The sequence below is a fragment of the Camelus dromedarius genome, chromosome 2, assembly GCF_036321535.1.
Source record: "Camelus dromedarius isolate mCamDro1 chromosome 2, mCamDro1.pat, whole genome shotgun sequence".
Lineage (NCBI taxonomy): Eukaryota > Metazoa > Chordata > Mammalia > Artiodactyla > Camelidae > Camelus > Camelus dromedarius.
Genome location: NC_087437.1, coordinates 48,821,225 through 48,842,416, shown reverse-complemented (window position 1 = coordinate 48,842,416; position 21,192 = coordinate 48,821,225). Strand labels below are relative to the sequence as shown.

The 21,192-nt window shown below is 34.2% G+C and overlaps 1 protein-coding gene across 6 annotated transcripts in view; it reads right to left on the bottom strand.

The window, feature by feature from the left end:
- The window catches only part of FXR1 (FMR1 autosomal homolog 1), a 58,229-nt gene that overhangs the window by 15,100 nt on the left and 21,937 nt on the right, over positions 1–21,192 (bottom strand). For all 6 annotated transcript variants that reach the window (XM_010976228.3, XM_010976230.3, XM_010976231.3 and 3 more), the window contains exons 4-10: positions 16,027–16,098; positions 15,468–15,616; positions 15,144–15,237; positions 14,423–14,539; positions 9,811–9,981; positions 8,355–8,433; positions 4,573–4,682 (exon numbers count right to left, since the gene is read on the bottom strand). In XM_010976228.3, the coding sequence (XP_010974530.1) occupies positions 4,573–4,682; positions 8,355–8,433; positions 9,811–9,981; positions 14,423–14,539; positions 15,144–15,237; positions 15,468–15,616; positions 16,027–16,098 (792 nt within the window). The remainder of the gene's footprint in view (positions 1–4,572; positions 4,683–8,354; positions 8,434–9,810; positions 9,982–14,422; positions 14,540–15,143; positions 15,238–15,467; positions 15,617–16,026; positions 16,099–21,192) is intronic.

Below are 21,192 nucleotides of genomic sequence, written 5' to 3'. Positions count from 1 at the left end.
CATCCTCAGTATTTAATATTTTTTAAAAAGTTCTAGCCTAAATATGACATATCAATATATATGGAAAAATTTTCTAAAATGAGCAGTAATTTACTTCAAAGTTTAAAAATAAACTTTTAAAATATCAATATAATTTAAAATACTGAGATTTTTCAATAAACTGCCTTATTTACACTATAATTTAGCATTTAAGTGTGCTAAAAATTTTTAATTACTTTCTAAGTATCAGTTTATATGTTTTCTAATTTCTAATTCAATCTAATTTTCTAGTTATGGAAACCAATTTAAAAAGAAATTTTCCTTCAAATTGGCATGAATTTTCAGACTAGATACCACCTTAGTAGTGTTGCCTTAAAAGCATAATCAAACACATTAGCCAGGTTATCCCTACAATATGTGCTCAGATAGCAGAACCTTCAGTGTCAGTGTACTAAAAGGAGTGCTTCGTGACCATTAACATAAGTATCATCTACAGACTCTAAATATTTACACGATGTAAAATAAAGGAATTACTGATGTAAGCAAATAAGTCACCAGTTATTAAAGCAAACGAAAAGATCAACCTGGACCTGGCTTATTTTACTAAATTTCAAAAGAGGAAGGTTTTAAAAAGTGGGAAGGAAGAGAAATAAGACAGCTAAATGACGGGTTTTTCCCTTTAAAGAAATACACTTCAGTTTCCTACTGGTTAAGGGAAATGAGTATAGCCTAAGTAAACTTACCCAGTTGCGATGTCTTTCCTTACTTTCCTGATTGTACAGAACAGTTCCTAACAGTTATTTTAAACATGGGAGACTAAAAAGAAGAATCGCACTAGGGCAGGTACTAAGGCTACAGTACAAAGCACAGCTATTGTGGAGCCTAGTGACTAAAGAAGTAACTACAACTAGGAAGGCATAAACAAGGGACTCTAAAGTGAAAAAAGTCTTGACCCTGTCCTCAGGAATTCACAGGTAGATAATACAGGATACAAAGTGAGTAAGAGATGGGGGTGGGAAGAGAGAGCTAAAAACTTTTAAGCATGTATCGTATTTCCAAGAGTGTATTATTTACGTTCATCATTTAATGTTCATTAAAGTCACTTTAAGAAAAATCTCAATTTTACAGCTGAGAAAACAATTTGCCCATAGTCGTAAAATCAGCAACTGAGCCAGCCAATTTCATATCCAGTCACCTAATTCCAAATAACATCCACTTGTTAACTGCCAGAATCTATGTTAAGGAATAAGAACAAAGTCCCTGTTCTAAAGGTAACCATAACCTCAGAAAGGATACTAAACATTCCTATAATACTACTGTACAGCATTAGTGATAGGAATTAAAAAAATGGCAATATTAGGTGGAATGTGAAATTATGCCACCCCCAGATGTGGAAATTTAGGGGAATTCATCAGAGTATTATCCATTTAAAGTGAATATTAAAAACAACTAGAATTTTACCAAGTAGATAAAGATGGGATATTCATTCCAGACAATCAATCTGCAAGGATTACGAGAAATAAAATGCCTTAACCCTGAACTGGCGATATTATCACCAATAGTTACCTTCAAAGAAAAGGAGAGGTAAAAAGGCATCCTTAATGGTGTATATTTTATACAATACTTTGATGGCTATTATAAACCATAACAAAAACATCTGGAATAAAGAGTAGGTGATTATTACTGCATATAAGCATTCACATCTAAGTAATTTCAGTGAACTTTCTAGATTAAAAAAATTTTAACTGATTATTTACAGTTAATAGATGACACTGAGACAAACAACTAGCACTCAGAAAAAAATTAAAGCTTATCCCTGCTCCCGATACATTATACGAAACAATTTCTAATTGGAGAGAAAAATTTAGTCATTAAAAGAAAAACAAACTCAAACTGGAGGGGAAAATATAAATGCGATTCTGAATGATCTACAGGTAGGAAAGACTTTGCCAAACAACATATAAAATGCACAAGTCATAAGGCAAAAGTCAGAAAAAAAAATCCAGTACAAAAAAATTTGAATGCCTGCACAGGAACAAAAAAAAGTCAAAAGAAACAAATATTTGCCACATACATGAAAAGAGAAAAGACTAACTTCCACCAAATACAAAAAGCTCTTACAATTCAGTAACAAAAAAGACAAAAAACATGTAAAGGACAATATGCTTTCAGAAAATGCCTTTCAAGCAAACGGAAAGGTAACACGTATATCTTCTGGAATGGCACTAATTAAAGTTTGATAAAACCCCAATATTGGCAAACGTGGAAACTAGACATTTCCTATACTGGTGGAAGGAATGTGTGGGAAAACTAACAAGATCTAAAAATTTAAACGCCCTTTGATCTAACAAATGCACTTCCAGGAATTCACTCTCCAGTCACAAGGAACCTTTGCTGCAGCATTGTTTTTAACAGTGAAAGACATGAAAAGGCAACCTGACAACAGTCTTACATCTATTAGGCATGATGGAGAAAGACAGACATGGACAGGACACAAATATATTTTTACACTCTACTCGAGTTATTCTTTCACATAAACCTATTTCTTTACAATTAAAAACTCAAACTTATCCTTTAAAAAATCTTAATAAACTCATAAGATATTTATCAGGTGTCTACTCTATACAGTTCACTGTGCTAGGAAAGAATGGAGAACATGAGAATTCAGATTTAATTTTTTGACTTCAAGGAGATCATAACGTGGCTTGGAGACACAAGATAAACCAGAAAACAACACATAAAGCTTAAAGAAAATATTAAATACACAATTACACAGACAATAAAGGCTGCAGTTACAGGTGGGAAAGGTCATTTCAGGCCACAGGTAAATTAGCAAAGACTTCAAAGGAAACAAGTTATAAACTGACTCTCCAGGGGAGTTAGTTTAAGTTGTGAAATAGTGGCTCTAAATAAGTATTAGCCTTCTAGATATAACATGCAATCTTTTGAAAATTGAAAAATTTTTGTGTATTATTGGTTTCATCTTAAAAATATTGGAAGATACAGCAACACATAATACATGCATTCCTACATGGCAACCAGATTAAACCTGAGCAGCATCTGCTTCTTTTACAGAAAGACACAATGTGCCCTCCCATCACTATCTTGTGCTTCCCAACCTGCTTAATCATTTACATAATCTGTTTGGTATGTTTAAGCATTTTAATTTCTTAGCCCTGGCAGAGAAATGGCAGTGACAATGACCAAAACTATAAACACAGGAAAGTACAATAACTTCTTAATTTATGAAGGAGGACCTGAAAAGAACTAGCTTGCAACAAGACAGTAAATACTGGAAAACAACTGGGAATAGAATAAGTCAAGCTAAGGGAAAACCAGATATTAGGATCAAGCTAAGAAATTTATAGCCGAGTCAAATGACCCTGGTCAGTAAACATCTTGATCTTCAGATCAATTTTAGGCAGTAGCTGTATGCCAAATGGATGACATATTTTACATATTAAGTATAAATGGGGAAAGCACCAATTTTTAATAATATAACACCACCGATTTTAACCATTATGTCAAAGGCATCTTTAAGTCATGAAAAATGGGGTCACCCCCTCCACCACATGGGGCATAGTGTTTGCTTTACAGGAGGTTAAAATTACTTGAGGTTTACGGCAATTTTTGAAGCAGTGTAGGATGAAATCAATCCACAAGAACTCATTTGTATAACACTAAGTTAATTCTTTCCCTCATTCATTTCTAAGTGTATATTTATCTCTACATTCTAACTAATTAAAAGGAATAAAGGAAATGGCTGTCTTTCAAAGGTATCTTTACAGCATTCAATAATTAGCGTGAAGCTATTTATCTGAACTAATGCCTACAGTTCTCTTTCTCCCTCTCCCTCTTTTTTCTGTCTTTAACAAGACTTATCCTATTCAACAGGCTAACAATCTCTTCAAATAGTTATCTACTGTACAAAACTGAAGAAGATGCGAGCATACTACTTTCTGGGAGGTAATTTGGGAGGGAAATCCTTCCCTTGTATTCAGACATACAACTACATACAGAGTTGACCACTAGAGTCACAAAGGTGAGAAATGTTGAAAGTAAACAAATGAAAAGTAAAACACAGTTCTGTGAACAAAACATCAAAATGTAAGAAAACTGAAGAAATTACAGAAAGTTATCAGAATTAATAGCAATATAAAGCTTCAAGATTTCAATAAAGAAATGGTCAGAGCTTTCAAATTCTTTAAAAAAAAAAGTCAAAGAAAGTGTTACTAAGAATTCCTTTACAGCAGACTGTTTTAGAGTATCAAATTTTACAGCTTGACACTCCAAAAAAGAAACAGAACTGTTAAGATTATCAAACTGAAGCATTTTTATCAAAAAGTAGCTTTTTTACTGAAGTACTGAGAAACCAACCAAGAGCCCAAGGCCCGCAACTGAAATATGACTTGTTTTCTAAGTGTATAAAGCAATATTATAAGGAACAGAATTTTTTTAAAAGAAAAATCTGCTGCAGAGTGTAAGTAGTTCACTGGATATAACTTTCCTACAACTCTGAAACTGTAACATTGTAAGTAAACCAAGAAAACATGGGAAAAAAAAAAGACGAATTAAATTATTTTAAATACTTACATCTTCTCTAGGCAGTTTATTTTCATTGTCTCCTTCAATTCTCACCCGAACCACACCAGATTTGTCCACTATTTCTTGAATAACTTTGCCATTTTTCCCAATTACTTTTCCTTTAATAAGAAGAAACAAATATAATGATAAGTTAAAACCCAATATTATCATTTCAACACCAGCCCAAATAATTTATGACTTGCTATCAAATTAGAAAAACCAAGCAAAGCTCCACCTTGTCACTCTCAGAGTGAGGAATTTTATCCTTGGTCTGAAACCAGCTTCTCTTCAGTACACCTAAGGTTACTACTATTAACTGGGATTCATAGTGCTGCTCACGTGAGACATTTTCAAAGTCTTAAGTATTTTTCAATATGTTCTGTATCATTTTTATATTTTTATATTATCAAGCCCAACCCATTTCAAAAGCTTGGAAATATAAATGAAGACAGAAAGAAAACTTATTTTGGCATTAATCATATCAATTTATTACATATTACATATATTATTCAAACAACTAATAAATTCAATCTTGCATTTATTTTCAAGTTCCTATTTGTTTAAGACACCTAGGACTTGAAGATTCTTATAAAACGAATATTCTCTTCACAGAAATAAAATGTTTACATTTAACAAGCATTACATTCTATACCCATAAATTCTTAAACTACTTCACAGATATGCAACTACATACAACATGTATATGTTTTGCTGTCTTTCTAGATATGAAATACTGTAAAATGAAATAAAATTCAAATTATTTACCTTCATCACACTTTGTAAGTCTGTCAAATAGCAGTTATTGAGTATCCAACAATTAAAGGAGAACATGAAGATGCTCTTCCCCTTAGGAACGCACTTGTTATAAAGCTAACACACACTCAAATAACAAAGCAATACTGAGTAGTGTTACCTGGTAACAAAAGTAAATATTCAGGTAACCACCACTATATGGAATAGATGTATCCCTTATAGTTAACAGCAATACCATATTTGTTATTAAGTCCCAGTTCTCAATTAATTAAATTTTTATACTATATCAGCAATTTATTAGGACAATAAATTTCGGTTGAAAGAGGTTAAAATGGAAGTATTTCCTATTGCATGCTTAAGAGAACAGTTTCCAATAAAGAATAAATAAAGGAACAATGGCAAAAGTAAGCCAGCCAATACAGCAGACACTATTATAGGATTTTCTATCCCTAGTCTCAAACCTCCTTCCCCAGTAACCCTAAATTTAAAAGCAGCAGCAACTGAGAGGGAAAAAGAAAAAGAGTAGGAGAGGAAATTCACATGATGTACGTCTTCTCTGAGTAGCCCTAGCAGCATCATACAAAAGCAACCTTCATGTTAACAGTGACGCTCAAGCAGCAACTCCATCCTTGACCCTGCTAAAAACAAGCAAATATCTTTTCGAAAATACAAAAGTCAGGTTGATATATCATAATCACTCCCCAAAATCTTTGCCCCTTCCTTCTTGTGAACTGTACCAGTGGTGAGTGAACATTCATCATCCTTCCGGGGTCCATGGCAAGGATCTAGTTGACAGTTTTATTTAGTCCCACCAGAGACTGTTAATATTTTAACTGATCATTTCCACAGTTCAAATTTCAAAGCATACTGACAAATTGAAGCAGACCTGTAGTATAATTTGAGCATTGAGCATAAATGCTGAAGGGACAGAGTAGAGAAGTGATTAAGGAAGGCTTCCAGAAGTTGAAAGGTTTCAATTCACTTTCAAACCAATTATCATGTAATAAATTTCTTTTGATTTGGGAGGGATGGGAATTTTTGGTCAAAGTCTAGAACTCTTAAAACCTGAGTATGTATGGAAAACCTCTCTGCTCTGTAACTTACCCAAGCAGTCCTCATTCTCTTTTACTCCTCAGTCCTCTTTTTCTCTTTCACTTGAACTAAGAATGCACTATTTTTTGAAAGGCTGCTTCACCCATAAAACACTTGAGACAAATGTAGTATTATTATACACAAAAAACAATTGAAGTTTTCCACTATTTTTGAGTATTTCACCAACACATGTAATACTCGCTAATACGTATTTCCTAAACAGTAAACACATAACCCCTAATCACCAAAGCCAACCAAGCCAGAATAGAGGGGAAAAAAGAAAAATGACTGGACCTAACAATACATAGATAAAATGAATAAAAAGAATCTGAGAGCTACAAATACATCCAACTTCCTTATTTCTGAAGTATCAGGAATTTTTACTCAAAACTAACATTACCAAAAATTCAACACCAAGGCTATCTTCTATTGAATTGTTGGGTTGGAAACAACACTGACTCCCTTGGAAACACTCACCTCCAAATCATTTTTACAAGAAATCTAAATTAAATTATGTTCTGTAAAAGGAGCAACCACAATGTTAGTATGTCAGTGATGGAGTATGATTTAAGTAAAGGGGATCATTTTCAAAAGCAGCTTTCTCATCAAAGATGTTTTCATTTGACAAAAATAAGCATTTGGTAACATTCTATTATATTAACATTTATTAAAATTATACAGAATTCATGAAGCTTATATTCAATTTTAACATATCAACTCATTTCTCCAGCAACTCAGTGTACAGTGAACAACAGTTTCCAAGAACAGATAAAAGTGGAGCTTAGTTAACTGGCAAGATGTCATACCCATCCAAATGTGGGGGCAGAAGTGAAAAGCTTTTTAGATAACCAACAGTTGAACACAAAAAACTATCCAAATTCTTGTGTTGTGGACTACTGTTTCAAGTACACTACTTGTTACTGGCCAAAACAAACATCTTTTTTTTTACAGTGGAAGTGTACTGTTTTTTTAAATCTTCTCCTACTGATGTTTTGACCGAAAAACACATACAGAATTCTTTTCCTAAAGCCAGAACAGAACTAACTATATATAAATGGAGCCCAAGCGGCTCTCTTTTACTAAGGTCAAAAAACTAATCAATAGATAATCCTCTCCTCCCTCCAAAGAAAAAAAAAAAATCATTCCCCTAGTAAACTTCACTACTTTATGTTGATGCTTATTTTTATATTAAACTTTCAGAATAATCAGAGTATTTAACATGTGACTAAAGTGTTCCCATGTTTCAAACAGCATTTAAAAGGGCAGCACAGATATAGGGGATGTTAATAATAAAGCTATTAAACAACTAATCCCAAGCTATAATGCTGTAACTTCAGCTTCAAATTCAAAAACTTTTGTCACTTAATTTACAACCCATGGGGTACAGTGATTTTCATTAACAGTGTCAAAAACTTTATAGTGAAACCTCCCCTTATATCCTTCTCTCCTGCCCGTGACTTCTTACCTTATTCTATGTCTTTGCAACAACCAATTATTATTTATTCAGGGCCTACTGTGTAGAAGTTTATTACCCTATTGTTAGTCCACTCATTTTTTCTTCTGCACTAAACAAAAGAAAAAAATTATCACAAATACCTTCTCAAAAAGTACTATGACAATTTTGATGGATAAATAAAAGATAAAAAGACATGAAGCAAATGACAAGAAAGAGCTCAAAGGATGGAGAGGCTTAAGAAAAACTAATGACAAACTTATAAAAATTGTAAGTCTTATTAGTGGGTCACTCTGTACAGAAGAAAACATTTTAACATGACAATAATGAGATACAAGTAACATACATTATTATAAAAGAAGAAAAGGAAAAGAAAAACACTCCACATAACTTTAAGTGAAATAAGGTATCACAAAAGACTAATTGTCAATTAAGTCACTGTGTGTAATTAAGTAACATTTAACTTATTTAACATTTAGTAGAAGTTACTTACCAACAAGATTCCTAGGAACCTGAATAAAATCCTCCACAAATTCCAAGAAACCTCTAGCCTTTTTCACAGCATCAGCACTCTGTAAGGGGGTGGAGGAGGGACACAAACATGAAATACAACCCTGAAGAAACCCACAATCCGTAAAACACAAAAAATGAGAAAAAAAACCTTATGCTCTAATACAAGATTCTGCTCAGCCCACCAGTGACATTTCAAATCAAGTAACTCATGAAGTTTTTTTTAAGTCAGAGTAATTATTAAATGGATACGAAAAAAGTCTATTAGAATCAAAATGTTAGATATCCCTAAGGTCCCTTTTAAGCTCCTGAGAAAATGAGCAAAAGAGTCTAACTTAATCCTAAATACATCTGGCCCATACTCCTATGCTGAATTTCTCCAGGTGGATGTTATAACTCAATTGTTCATATTATCTGTACTGTCTGCACTGATTTTTTTCATTCTCACCATTAGAAATGACTTAAAAGACTGTTTTTACAGAAATGCATTTTTTTAAGTTCGTATTGATAATACCATTTAAATTCCTAATTTTTAATGGGTACAATTTTAAAAGACTAAAAGATAGGGGGGGTACCTCTCTAAAAGGAATGTATAGTTCTCAGTAAGTTAACTTTCACTTTAATGTTTGCCCTTTAATAACCATAAATCAAGTATATTGTATGCTCACTATATCATACACAACAAAAAATTTAAAACTGTATTTAACTCTCCTAAACTGTAAGGTAAGCACTATTATTATTCTCATTTTACAATAAGGAAAACTACGCAAGGAAGCTGAGTAACTTTCTCCAAGCCCTCTCAAAGTGGTAGAGGCAGAATTCTAATTCAGGCAGTATAGCTCTAAAGCCTTTCATCTTAATTACTTTGTTATACTGCCCACTTCTAAAGATTTCAGAAGTAAAAATCAGGCCACTATTCAGATTTACTGTATGACTCAAATGAAAAGTCAAGACTTGAAATTATCACTCCAAAAAACCTCATTCATTTATTCTAATGTGAAGGATGGTCTCAATGACAAAAAGTTTATTTTTCAGATTTATTATTTTCCTGTCCACACAAATGTCACAAGTAACCAACGACAAATTACTACTCAAATTCAAGTTCCATAAAAGCTATTCTATTATATGCTATTTACAACTGCCAGTGCCTGACACATAGTAAGCACTCAAAAAATATTTGAATAAATTATTTGTAATGCACATAAAACAGAGTAAAATTCAAAAGCAGCTGGTTGGTTAAGGAACTTCTGAAAATAGTACACAATAAATACTCAGCAAATATTTCAATGCCCCATAAAACACAGTATCTTCAATCTACCTACATACATGTACCGATTGCTGGGCTGACTGGTTTTAAAGTATTTTACCAGGAAACTGAATTTCTAAACAATAGTTAATGTTATCGTAAAAGCTACCCAATGTAGGGGACAGCAGCTTACCTCTCCATAGATTCTAAATGTTCCAGTATCTTCATCTAGCTCAATAGCTGTAACTCCAGGAACCTTCCTAGCTTGCTGTATATTACTACCATGCGTTCCTATCGCCAGGCCCATCAAATCTTCTCTCACAACAAATTCCTCATGAAAAGCTGCTGCAAGTTGTTTTGTGCACTAGTAAAAGAGGCAAATTAGAATTTATTATAAAAGATCAGAAAAAATAAAATTTTTGTATACCCATGTTCATAGCATTATTCACAACAGTCAAGAGGTGGAAGCAACCCAAATAAATGTCCACTGACTAATGAATGGATAAACAAAATGTGATATATATTCATACAACACAGTATTATTCAACCTTATAAAGAAAATTCTGATACATGCTACATACAACATGGACCAGCAGTGAGGACAGTATGCTTAGTGAAATAAGCCAGTCACAAAAAGACAAATACAGGCTTATTCCCTTATATAAGGTATTCACGGTAGTCAAATTTATAGAAACAAAGTAGAACAGTGGTTGCCTGGAGCTGGGGGGAAGGGGAAATGGGAAATTGTTTAATGGACATAGTTTCAGTTTTGCAATATGAAAAGGTTCTGTAGATTGATCAATAATATGAATACACTTAACACTATGAAATGCACACTGAAAAATGGTTACTTAGGATGGCAACTTTATTTCACCACAGTTAAAAAAAAGAACTAAAAAAAGGAATAAAGAAAATTACTTGGGATCATATAATGGAAAGGAGAAAAAGTTTGATCAGTCTATTTAATCATGGTCACAGAAAACAGTAATTTTAAAACAATTTTCCAGAATTACTGATACAGGCAGTTTTTCAATTCAGATGATTCATGTTTCAAAACTCATTCCCATTTTCCTTGTTTAGAACTTTTAAATTAATAAGGGCACTTGTATACCTGTCCTAGAGAAACTGATGTATGTTTATCTTTAAGACAGTGTGTGTGCATGTGTGTTTGGGAGATGGTGGGAGAAGCTAAGTCTAATAGTGTGGCAGTGAAGAATAGAAGACAGGAGTACCTTAGGACAGAGTAGAGAGAAGCAACAATCAGCTTTTTTTTTTTAAAAACTACAAGCTGTGTGTTCTTCCTCTCTTACACAATGGTTGTATAGTGAACTACTTACTAATGAAGTGTAAGTAGTTCATTAGTACTACTAATGAACAGACAGACAACAGGGTAGAAAATACAGAGTAAAGAACCAGTAGTACAGTTCTACTGGAAATCCCTAGCGATTTTCTAAGCTCTCTGGCACCTGTCATCTAAGTCCTAAGAAATGACTCAACGGGCATTTAGCAGACAAAAGGCTATGTTTGAGGGGTTCCGGTCAAGATGGCAGAGTGGTAGGACCACGAGCTTGCCTCTCCTTGGGACTACAATGAAACCACAACTGAATGCTAAACAACCATTTAGACCACTGAAAAAAGACTGGAACCTAGTAAAAAAAAGATCTTCTGCAACTGGAAACAAAGAGGGAACCACAGTAGGAGGGGCGTGCTCTCGATATAACTGGGTCCCATACCCCCTGGGTGGGCAACCCACAAGCTGAAGATTTGTTACAGAGGCCCTCCCACAGGGGTGAGAGCTCTAAGCCCCACATCAGGCTCCCCAGCTGGGGGAAGAGGAGGAGACCCCAGTACCTCTGGTTTTGAAGGCCAAGGGGGATTGGCTCTGGGAGCCTCACGGGACTGGGGAAAACGGAGACTCCATTCACTTGAGGCATACACAGAAACTAATGTGCACCCGGTCCAAGGGAAGAGGCAGTGATTTCATAGGAACCTGGGCCAGACCTGCCTGCTGGATTTGTAGGGTCTCCTAGGGACACAGGGGGTGGCTGCGGGTCACTCAGGAGACACAAAGGCTGGTGGTGGACATTCCGTGAGTGTTAATCTACATGAGCTTTCCTGGAGGCTGATATATTGACTGGATCATTAGCACCAAGAGACCTAGCCCCACCCAACAGCCTGTAGAGAAGTCTCAGGCCAAACAACATACCTGGTGGGAACACAGCCCCATCCATCATCAGACCTCCTGAGCCACAAAGGCCTCTAGACACAGCCCTGCCCACCAGAGGTCCAGGACCAAGCTTCACCCAGCAGTGGGCAGGCACTGGCTCCTCCTGCCAGGAAACCTGCATAAGCCTCTAGCCCAGACTCATCCACAAGGGGCAGATACTAGAAGTAAGAAAACAATAATCCCAAAGCCTGTGGAAGGAATCCACTAACACATAGAAAGATAGACCAAACGAGGTGGCAAAGGAATATCTCCCAGGCCAAGGCACAAGATAAAATCCCAGAAGAAGAAATAAGAGATAAGGCGATAGCTAATTTATCTGAGAAAGAGTTTAAAGTAATGATGGCCAAGATGTTCAGAGAACTCAAGAGGAGTATAGACGCTCAAAGTGAAGTTCTTACCAAAGAGCTGGCAAACATAAAGAATACCCAAACAGAGTTGAAGAATAAAATCAATGAAATGAACAGTACACTAGAAGGAAACAAGAATAGACTAAATGAGGCAGAAGAATGGATCAGTGAGCTAGAAGACAGATTCGTGGAAATCACTACTTCAGAACAGAAAAAAGAAAAAAGGAATGACGATAATTTAAGAGAACTCTGGGACAACATGAAGTGTTCTAATATTCACATTATAGGGGTCCCAGAACAAGAAGAGAGACAGGAAGGACCTGAGAAAATTTTTGGAGAGATAGTAACTGAAAACTTCCCCAACTCGGGAAAGGAAACAGTCCCCCAACTCCTGGAAGCGCAGAGAGTACCACACAGAATCAACCCAAAGAAGAACACAAGGTACACACCAAGGTACATAGTCATCAAATCGACAACAATTAAGGATGAGGAGAAAATACTAAGATTAGCAAGAGAAAAGCAATGAGTAACATACAATGAACTCCCATAAGGTTATCAGCTGATTTTTCAGCAGAAATTCTACAGGCCAGAAGGGAGTGGCACGATATATGTAAAGTGATGGAAGGGGGAAACTTAAAACCAAGAATACTCTATCCAGCAAGGCTCTCGTTCAGACTTGATGGAGAAATCAAAGGTTTCACAGATAAATAAAAACTAAAAGATTTCAGCACCACCCAACCAGCTTTACAACAAATGTTAAAGGACCTTCTCTAGTCATCAAACCATAAAAGAGAAAAGAAGAAAGAAAAAAAAAGAGAGACCTACAAAAGATTACTTTGGCTGTCTGGGGTCTTTTGAGGTTTCTTACAAATTTTGGAACTGTTTGTTCTAGTTCTGTGAGTAATGTTGTTGAGTATTTTGATGGGGGTTGCGTTGAATCTGTGGATTGCTTTGGGTATTGTGGCCATTTTGATAGTGTTGATTCTTCCAATCCAAGAGCACAAGAAATCTTTCCATTTCTTTGTGCCATTTCGGTTTTCAGAGTATAGGCAACCTCCTTGGCTAAGTTTATTCCTAGGTATTTTGTTGTTTTTGATGTAATGGAAATGTCTCTGCCAATTATAAAATTCTAGTTTTTGAAGTGAAAAAAAAGTGAATGAAGGGCCGCAAAAGGCAAAATATCCTTCTTTTTATGGGTGACTTCTATTCCATTTTACATCTACATTATATATATATATATATAAAATATGTATAAATATATATATACTGCATCTCCAATATCTATTCAACTATTGATATGCACTTAAGATGTTTCCATATCTTGGCAATTATAAATGATGTTGCTGTTAATAGCAGGGTGTATGTATGTTTTTGAGTTAATTCTTATTTTGTGGTTGGTTTTATTCCTTTGATAACTATGTAAGTTTAAAAAGCCAAAGCTCTAAACATTCAAAGAAACAACGAACAGTACATACACGTAAATTAAAAACCACATGTGCAGTAAAAAAAAAAAAAAAGATCTATCAAGCCATGAAAGACATAGAAGAAACTTAAAAGTCATTATTACTAAATGAAACAAGCCAGTCTGAAAAGGCTACAAACTGTAGGATTCCAACCAAATGACATTCTGGAAAAGGCACAGCTACAGAAACAATAAAAAGATCGTAGTTTCCAGAGGTTTGGGGAGAGGAAGGGAGGGAGAAATGAATAGATGGAGAACAAGAGATTTTTAGGGCAAATGAAATTATCCTGTATATAGTATAGTGGTGGCTACATATCACTATTCATTTGTCAAAACTCACAGAATGTACAATATGAAGAGTAAACCCTAATGTAAACTATGGACTTTGGTTGATAATAACGTCCCCATGCTGGTTCATCGATTGTACCAAATATGCCACACTGATAAGGGATGTTGAGGGTAGGGGAGTATATACGTGTGGGTGGGGAGGGCTATGTGGGAACTGTATTTTCTGCACAATTCTGTTGTGAACCTGAAACTGCTCTAAAAGAATAACTATTAAAAGATTTGTTTTAAAAAAGGCTACGTTTGAGAAAAATAATAGAAAAAAGCAATTCTTCGAAGGACATATGACTCCAGGTATTAGCCAAAAAACAGATCCCAGGTTGCCTTACCTAACAGTCAAGTAGTTTTGAGACGTGGAACTTAAATAATGTACTCATGAAACTAAATGGGACACACATAAAACCTTTTCAGTAAACCTACTTACTTCTAAGTGCTTAGTGGCCTCTTCATTTCTGGACATAAGCATCAACTTTGTACGAATACTCCGCAAATGCATGTCACTTAAAATATTTACTCTCTTCACAGTTGCTTCACTGGCAGACTATAAACAAACAAGTTAATCACTCAAAAACTTAAATGCCTTTTCAAGATAATACAAACACAACCTTCCACATAGGGCCTTCCTTGATTTTCGTCTACTGTACTTCTCTCCTCACCTAACATGCCCACCTCCCATTAGTAATCTTTCATTTCTTAACCTTTGTATTATTTAGATCTGCTCTTCAAATTATGATGGGGAAGTGGAAATCCAAGAATCCACACATTAAGAATTTTATTATGTTAATAATGTCATACAAAAAATTTTCCTCCTTACTCCAGAGGAGATTTTAAAAATTAACATTATATAACTGCAAAATATTTTTTCTCCCACACTGTATTTTATTTATTTATTTTTAAATTTTTTGGAGTGGGGGAGGTAATTAGGTTTATTTATTTATTTACTTATTTTTTAATGGAGGTACTGGGGATTGGACCCAGGACCTCATGCATGCTAAGCACAAGTATACCAATGAGCTCTACCCTCCCCCAACCAATACACAGTATTTTAAGCCACTTATACCAAGTTAGCTTTTATCTTTTGAAATATTTACTTATAAAAACTATGCAATATCCATTAGCTATCTTAAAATATGGAGTTCACTTACCAGTATCATTAGCTGCGTGGTTTCCGGATGGTAAAAAATTCTGCATGCTCCCACTGCTTTCTTAAAATCTTTATGTGCATTTTCATTAGCACACCTAAGGAGAAATTAATTCATGTTTAAGACCTAAATAATAGGTTAAATTTAAGAGGGCAATTATAATGCAAATTAAGTAGTTTATTTTAGCACCATCCATTAAAACTTTTGTGTACTAAAAAGATTTTCTATCAAAGTTTTTGATTGGGTATTTAGGGAAAAGAGATTTTTGTAGTACTGAAAAATCCTCTTAATTCACAAAGCAATTCAATAGTAAACAAAATTACTCACGCCTCTCTCAAATCCTCAGGAACATCCACTGTGCATTTAAAGAAGGTATTTTTTTTGACAGTTTTATTTTGATTGACAGGTCGAAGTCGTTCAAATGTGACTATTTCATTGTAAGTGGCATCACAAGCAGCATATTCAATGACATAAAACTAAAAGACATCAAAATACTTTAAAAATCCCATCTGAACAAAAATAATGAGCTTTAAATTAAGTCCTAATTACCCTGCTCAGCTTAACCAGTAGACCCTCCCCCTGTGGCATGAAAACACAGCTTAAATTACATCAATCTGATTTGCCTGAACTAGATTATAGGTTCTTAACAAGCATGAACCTTGATGGTCCTTACATGCTTGTGGTATACCTCTAGAGAGGAGCTTTGGCGTTTGCAAATCCAGAACACAAACAGAAATTAAGGGTCTCATGAATTTTTTGAATGTGTGACTATTTCTGAAGTAGGCTTTTAGAAACAAAACTAAAAGTTGGAGTAACATTTATAAAAACCAACAGTCGAAGTACTTCCTTGGAAACTAGTCACAAAGCAAGCGTTAACAACACTTACTTCTCCCTTCATCATTCGAACTTTAGCCAACCACCATCCACATGGTTCTTGATCATTTGCTCTTGAATATACCTAACAAGAAAAAACAGATCCTTATTCATTCATTCCAAGATTTCAACACTGTAAGTAATGCCTTATTATAAATGCCAAATTCCATTAAACTCAAGAATCAAAAATGTTATTATATTGAAACTGGCATACTACACATAGCTTAATAAAAAGAGTCACGCATGCTTAAATTTTACTACTGAAAAATAAAACCGAATCCTTTTTGGGTAATTTGCCTCTTTGGAAAATGAATTGCAAATTCACGAGGGTTTACTAAACATAAATAAATATTATTGTAAAGAATTGTTTCTTACAAGGCAGTTTTATACATAGTGAAAAACACAGGTCTTTCTGTTTTTGTCAAGACTGTACATCAAGCACTTCATTTTGATGATTCAAGTTATGACTCAAATATCAAAAGTAAGAATAAGCTACAACTTCAATAACATGTATTTTAAGTCTGATGTCAGTATTTATAAAATGTTGAAATTAAGAACTGTATTCAGAAAGTGATAAACCCTATTTTAAAATTCCTTCAAGGTTATGACATTTAAATCCCTTGCTGAAGGACTTAAATGTACTAAAAACTTTAGCTGAACAACAAAAAAATTACACACATTCAGCATCTAGCAGAATACGTTAAGTATCTTAGAAAACCTCCTACCTAAAGAAATCTGTATCTTATATACTCTACATCTATAATTATCAAGTATTTTTAAACACAACTTTAGAAGTTTCCACTGAGGATTAGAGTTATTTCTTATGACACAGCAGCTTGTTTGATGTATTTTCAATACACGGAAAATGGGGGCAGGGGGTTATGAAGAGATAATTAATACCCCCACAAAAATCTTGGTTAAAGTAAGGTTGCCCCGGTACAGGTGGCCAGAGAACTCTACCAATCAATACATGTCGATCAATACATAAAGCCATCTATGAAATAATGCAAACAACTACGGACAGGCAAACGGTTCTGGAAAACCTGAAGTTTCTATCAACATGATCTGAGAGTTATCTCGGAAGTGGTAGACTATTAAAAGTAAAAATAAATTATGCCAAAACTTCATGATCAACTTTATCATATGCCATGATTAGAGAAAAAATAAGAGCGATAAAGGAAAAAAAAAAAAGCAAGGCCTCTATAATAATCTCCAGTAAATTCAATTTTAGCTTCTGCATTTCTTTTATGAGCAAATCTATTTCATGACTTTTATCCTTTCTTATAGATCTCCCAAAAAACATGAAATTTTACTTTTTAAGAATAGAATAAAACTCTATCTTACAATTATTATATGCATCCAGTGAATCCTATCACAAATCTAAGGCAGAATCCATCAATCTTATTTTTTCTATACACTGAAAAACTTTGCTATTTTCATCATCATTCATCAATTATTCACACCTATGCTTTTAAAAAATTTTAAAGAAAACAGAAGGATGATGGCATCACCTGGAAAGGATACAACAGTACATTTTATTGTTACTACTGCATCATCTTCATTTCATAGTCTTTCAAGAAAGTATATAAAAAGGCTGGAGATATCACTCTTGTAGTCTGCTTTTGGCTGTCATTAAACAACTGGAAATTCAGAATTTCTATTTTACACCCATAATTGCAAAGAGAAAAAAACTGAGAGGAAAGATTTTCACGATTATGAAAGGGATCAATCAGACTGATGCAGTGAGACAGATAACAACACTCTAGATTCTAATGATGAATGTGAAATTATAAGCAAAATCTCAGACTATGACGTCTTCAGGTGGCAACATACTTGCTGAATATTCCCAACCAACATACTTCTAAGGAGAAAAATGTAATCTTTAGTATTCTCACCCAGCTAGTCATTCAACTGTGACTTCATCATACAAAATCCTGCAACAAGATTTTGGACCACAGTGCTTTTCTAAAAGGACACATGACAGTATTCTTTCATCTTTTTATGTCTGCATACCAAAATGTACTTGATACAGTTCACAAGAGAACAAAAGCCAAAAGCAGCTGGGTATAAAAAGAGAACTAGAAATAAAACAGATAATGAAATGCACTGAATACAATGAAATAGTCAATCCCATTGGATAAATATGAAAATGATTTGATTATAGTGCAAAGATGACAATGCTCTGTTCAATAAGATTAGAAGTCACCAAAAGTTCCAAAATACAAATGACCCTTGAAAAGCACAGGAGTTAGGGGCATCAATCCTCCATGCAGTCAAAAAATCGAGAATAACTTTTAGCCAGCCCTCTGTTTATGCAGTTCCACATATGTGGACTTAGTCAACCACTGATCACGTAGTACTGTAGTATTTGCCACTGAAAACAATCCAAGTGTAAGTGGACCCATGCAGTTCAAACCCATGTCGTTCAAGGGTCAACTGTATTCTTAAAGTACTGCATTCTGATAACTCAAGTGTTTAGATAAAATAGAAGAAATGATAAATTACAACTTCTTAGAGATGGACTGTAACTTTTTTTTTCTAAATTGAAGTGTAGTTGATTTACAATGTTAGTTTCAGGTATACAGCAAAGTGACTCAGTTATACGTATACATTTTTTTTTTTTCAGATTCTTTCCCATTATGTTATTACAAGAAACTGAATATAGTTCCCTGTGCTATACAGGAGGTCTGTGGACTTTGATATCAGTATTTGCAAGATGGGTATGTTCTGGGTTTACACACGACAGCTAATGAGCAATAAGTAACTTTACTCATTTTAGGTATATATATATTGTCAAAACCAGCAAGATATAGAAAACTTGGACTTTTGTTTAAATGCTTATTAAAAAGAATAATGCTAATATCTTCACCATCCTCTTATTTTTACTCCTATAAAATTGTATGTGGGGGAGAATGTAGCTCAGCGGTAGAGCGCATGCTTAGCATGCTCAAAGTCCTGGGTTCAATCTACAGTACCTCCACAAAAAAATAATAAAGTAAAATAAAAAATAAACAATTAAACCTAATCACCTCTCTCCAAAAAAATTTTTTTAATTATATGTAAAACTATTTTAAAATATATAAAACAACAAAAATGGTTCACTGGACCCAACTATTTTCCCTAGTATACTGAGGATTAAGAAAAAAAAAAAAAAAAAAAGGAAACCTAAGAACAAGGAAAATGCCCATTCCAGGCACTATCTCAGAAAGGCAGTTGAGCTAAACAGACTGAAGTATCTCTTGGTGACCTGTAGTGGATGGGTGCACCCTTAGCTTGAATGCTGAAAAAATGGGTCTTAAAACTACCTGTTCTAATTCTTTTTTCACCAAAGAATAACCTTCTAGGAATCTGGCCTCCTACATAAGTTTACCTCTGAAAAAGACAATAAACCATTTTGGATTGCCTTGAGACTTTCTCACTGAATATTAAATGTCAGATTCTGTTTTATACTTACATCCACCTCTTTAAGCTTCATTAATAACTATACCCCTGATGGACAAAGCCATCTCATAGACCCAAATAAACCTAATTTCCTGGCCTGAATCAAAATGCAATGGATTTGGCTCCACTTGAATGTTGCAGGTCAAATCAAATCCTTTACAAAATGAACAGCATTATCTCGACACAATAAAAAAACATTTTAACAACCCAGCATTAAAACTGTGCCCTAGTGTACTATACCTGAGATGTTGATTACTAAACTTACGACTATGTCATTAGAGTAAAAGCACCTCATAGAAATTCCCTTACTTCAGATTTCACTTACATCTCCAAACTATTCCAAGGGAGCAATTAATACTCTAAGGTAATGGCCCTCATTGCTCTAACATTCTAAGCTTCTTCAAATCCAAAGAAGTTTTAAAAAAGCAGAAGACTAAGGAGTGCCCATGAGAGACTTAAAAACACAGTAGTTCTCAGAATGAAGAAGGAAGGCTACAGTTTCCTGGAATAGGGGATGAAATATGAAGAATCAAATTTCAAAAGCCTGTTTCAGGACTCTTTCTACCAAATGAATCCAAGTCAAACCTTATTATAAAATGGTCTTCAAATTGCAGCACACAATCAAACTAAGACACAATGGAGAAACAGACTCACAGACACAGAAAACAAATTTATGGTTACCAAGAGAGGAAGGGGGTGGGAAAGGATACAATGAGAATTCAAGATTTGCAGACACTGGGGGGTGGGTCGATCGCTCAATGGTAGAGTGCATGCTTAGCATGCATGAGGTCTTGGGTTCAATCCCCAGCATCTCTACTTAAAAAAAAAAAAAAAATTGCAGACACTAACTACTACATATAAAATAGATAAATAAGTTTATACTGTATAGCATAGGAAACTATATTCAGTATCTTGTAGTAGTAACTTATGGTGAAAAAGAATATGAAAACAAATATAAGTATGTTCCTATATGACTGAAGCATTGTGCTGTACACCAGGAATTGTCACAACATTGTAAGCTGACTATACGTCAATAAAAATTTTTTTTTTAATTTTAATTTAAAAAAAAGACATAATTCCAGTCTGGATCCTAATGTTATCAACTTTTCATTCAAGTTAATGTTCAATATGCCTTTCAAAGTTACAACCAATTGAGACAAGAACACCAGCAGTAGAGAATTTTTAACCAATTTTTACCAAATTCTAAATAATGTTAAGCATTAAACTGAATATGGAATCATAACGACCTATTTTACAACTACATGAAATAAATTTATTTAGCAGTTACCCCATATTCACTATTTCATCTCATTACAATCAATGAAGAAACAGAAATTGTACATGATGAAAGCAAGCTTAACATCTAGGATACACTAATGTAATTTATCTATTTACACAAATAGTATTACTTCATTAGCATTTGAGGCTGGTACTTTAACAAATGGGTTTCCTAAGTCTTGGAAACCGGCCATTCCCAAAAAGAGGAAGATATAAGTAATAGAAAAGAATATGTTTGCCATTTTTTTAATGTATGAGCATTTCTATGCAGTAAGACTAAAAATGGACTTGGTGTTATGTGAGAGACAACTTTAACTACAAACAGCTAAAATTTCCAGACTGGTTCCAAGAATCAAACATTTTTAAAGATAAGATGTAAACTATACAAGTATATCATACTTTTTTAAATAAGTAAAATATTAAATTTAAAAACCGTAAGGTAAGGGAGTATCCTTTCTCA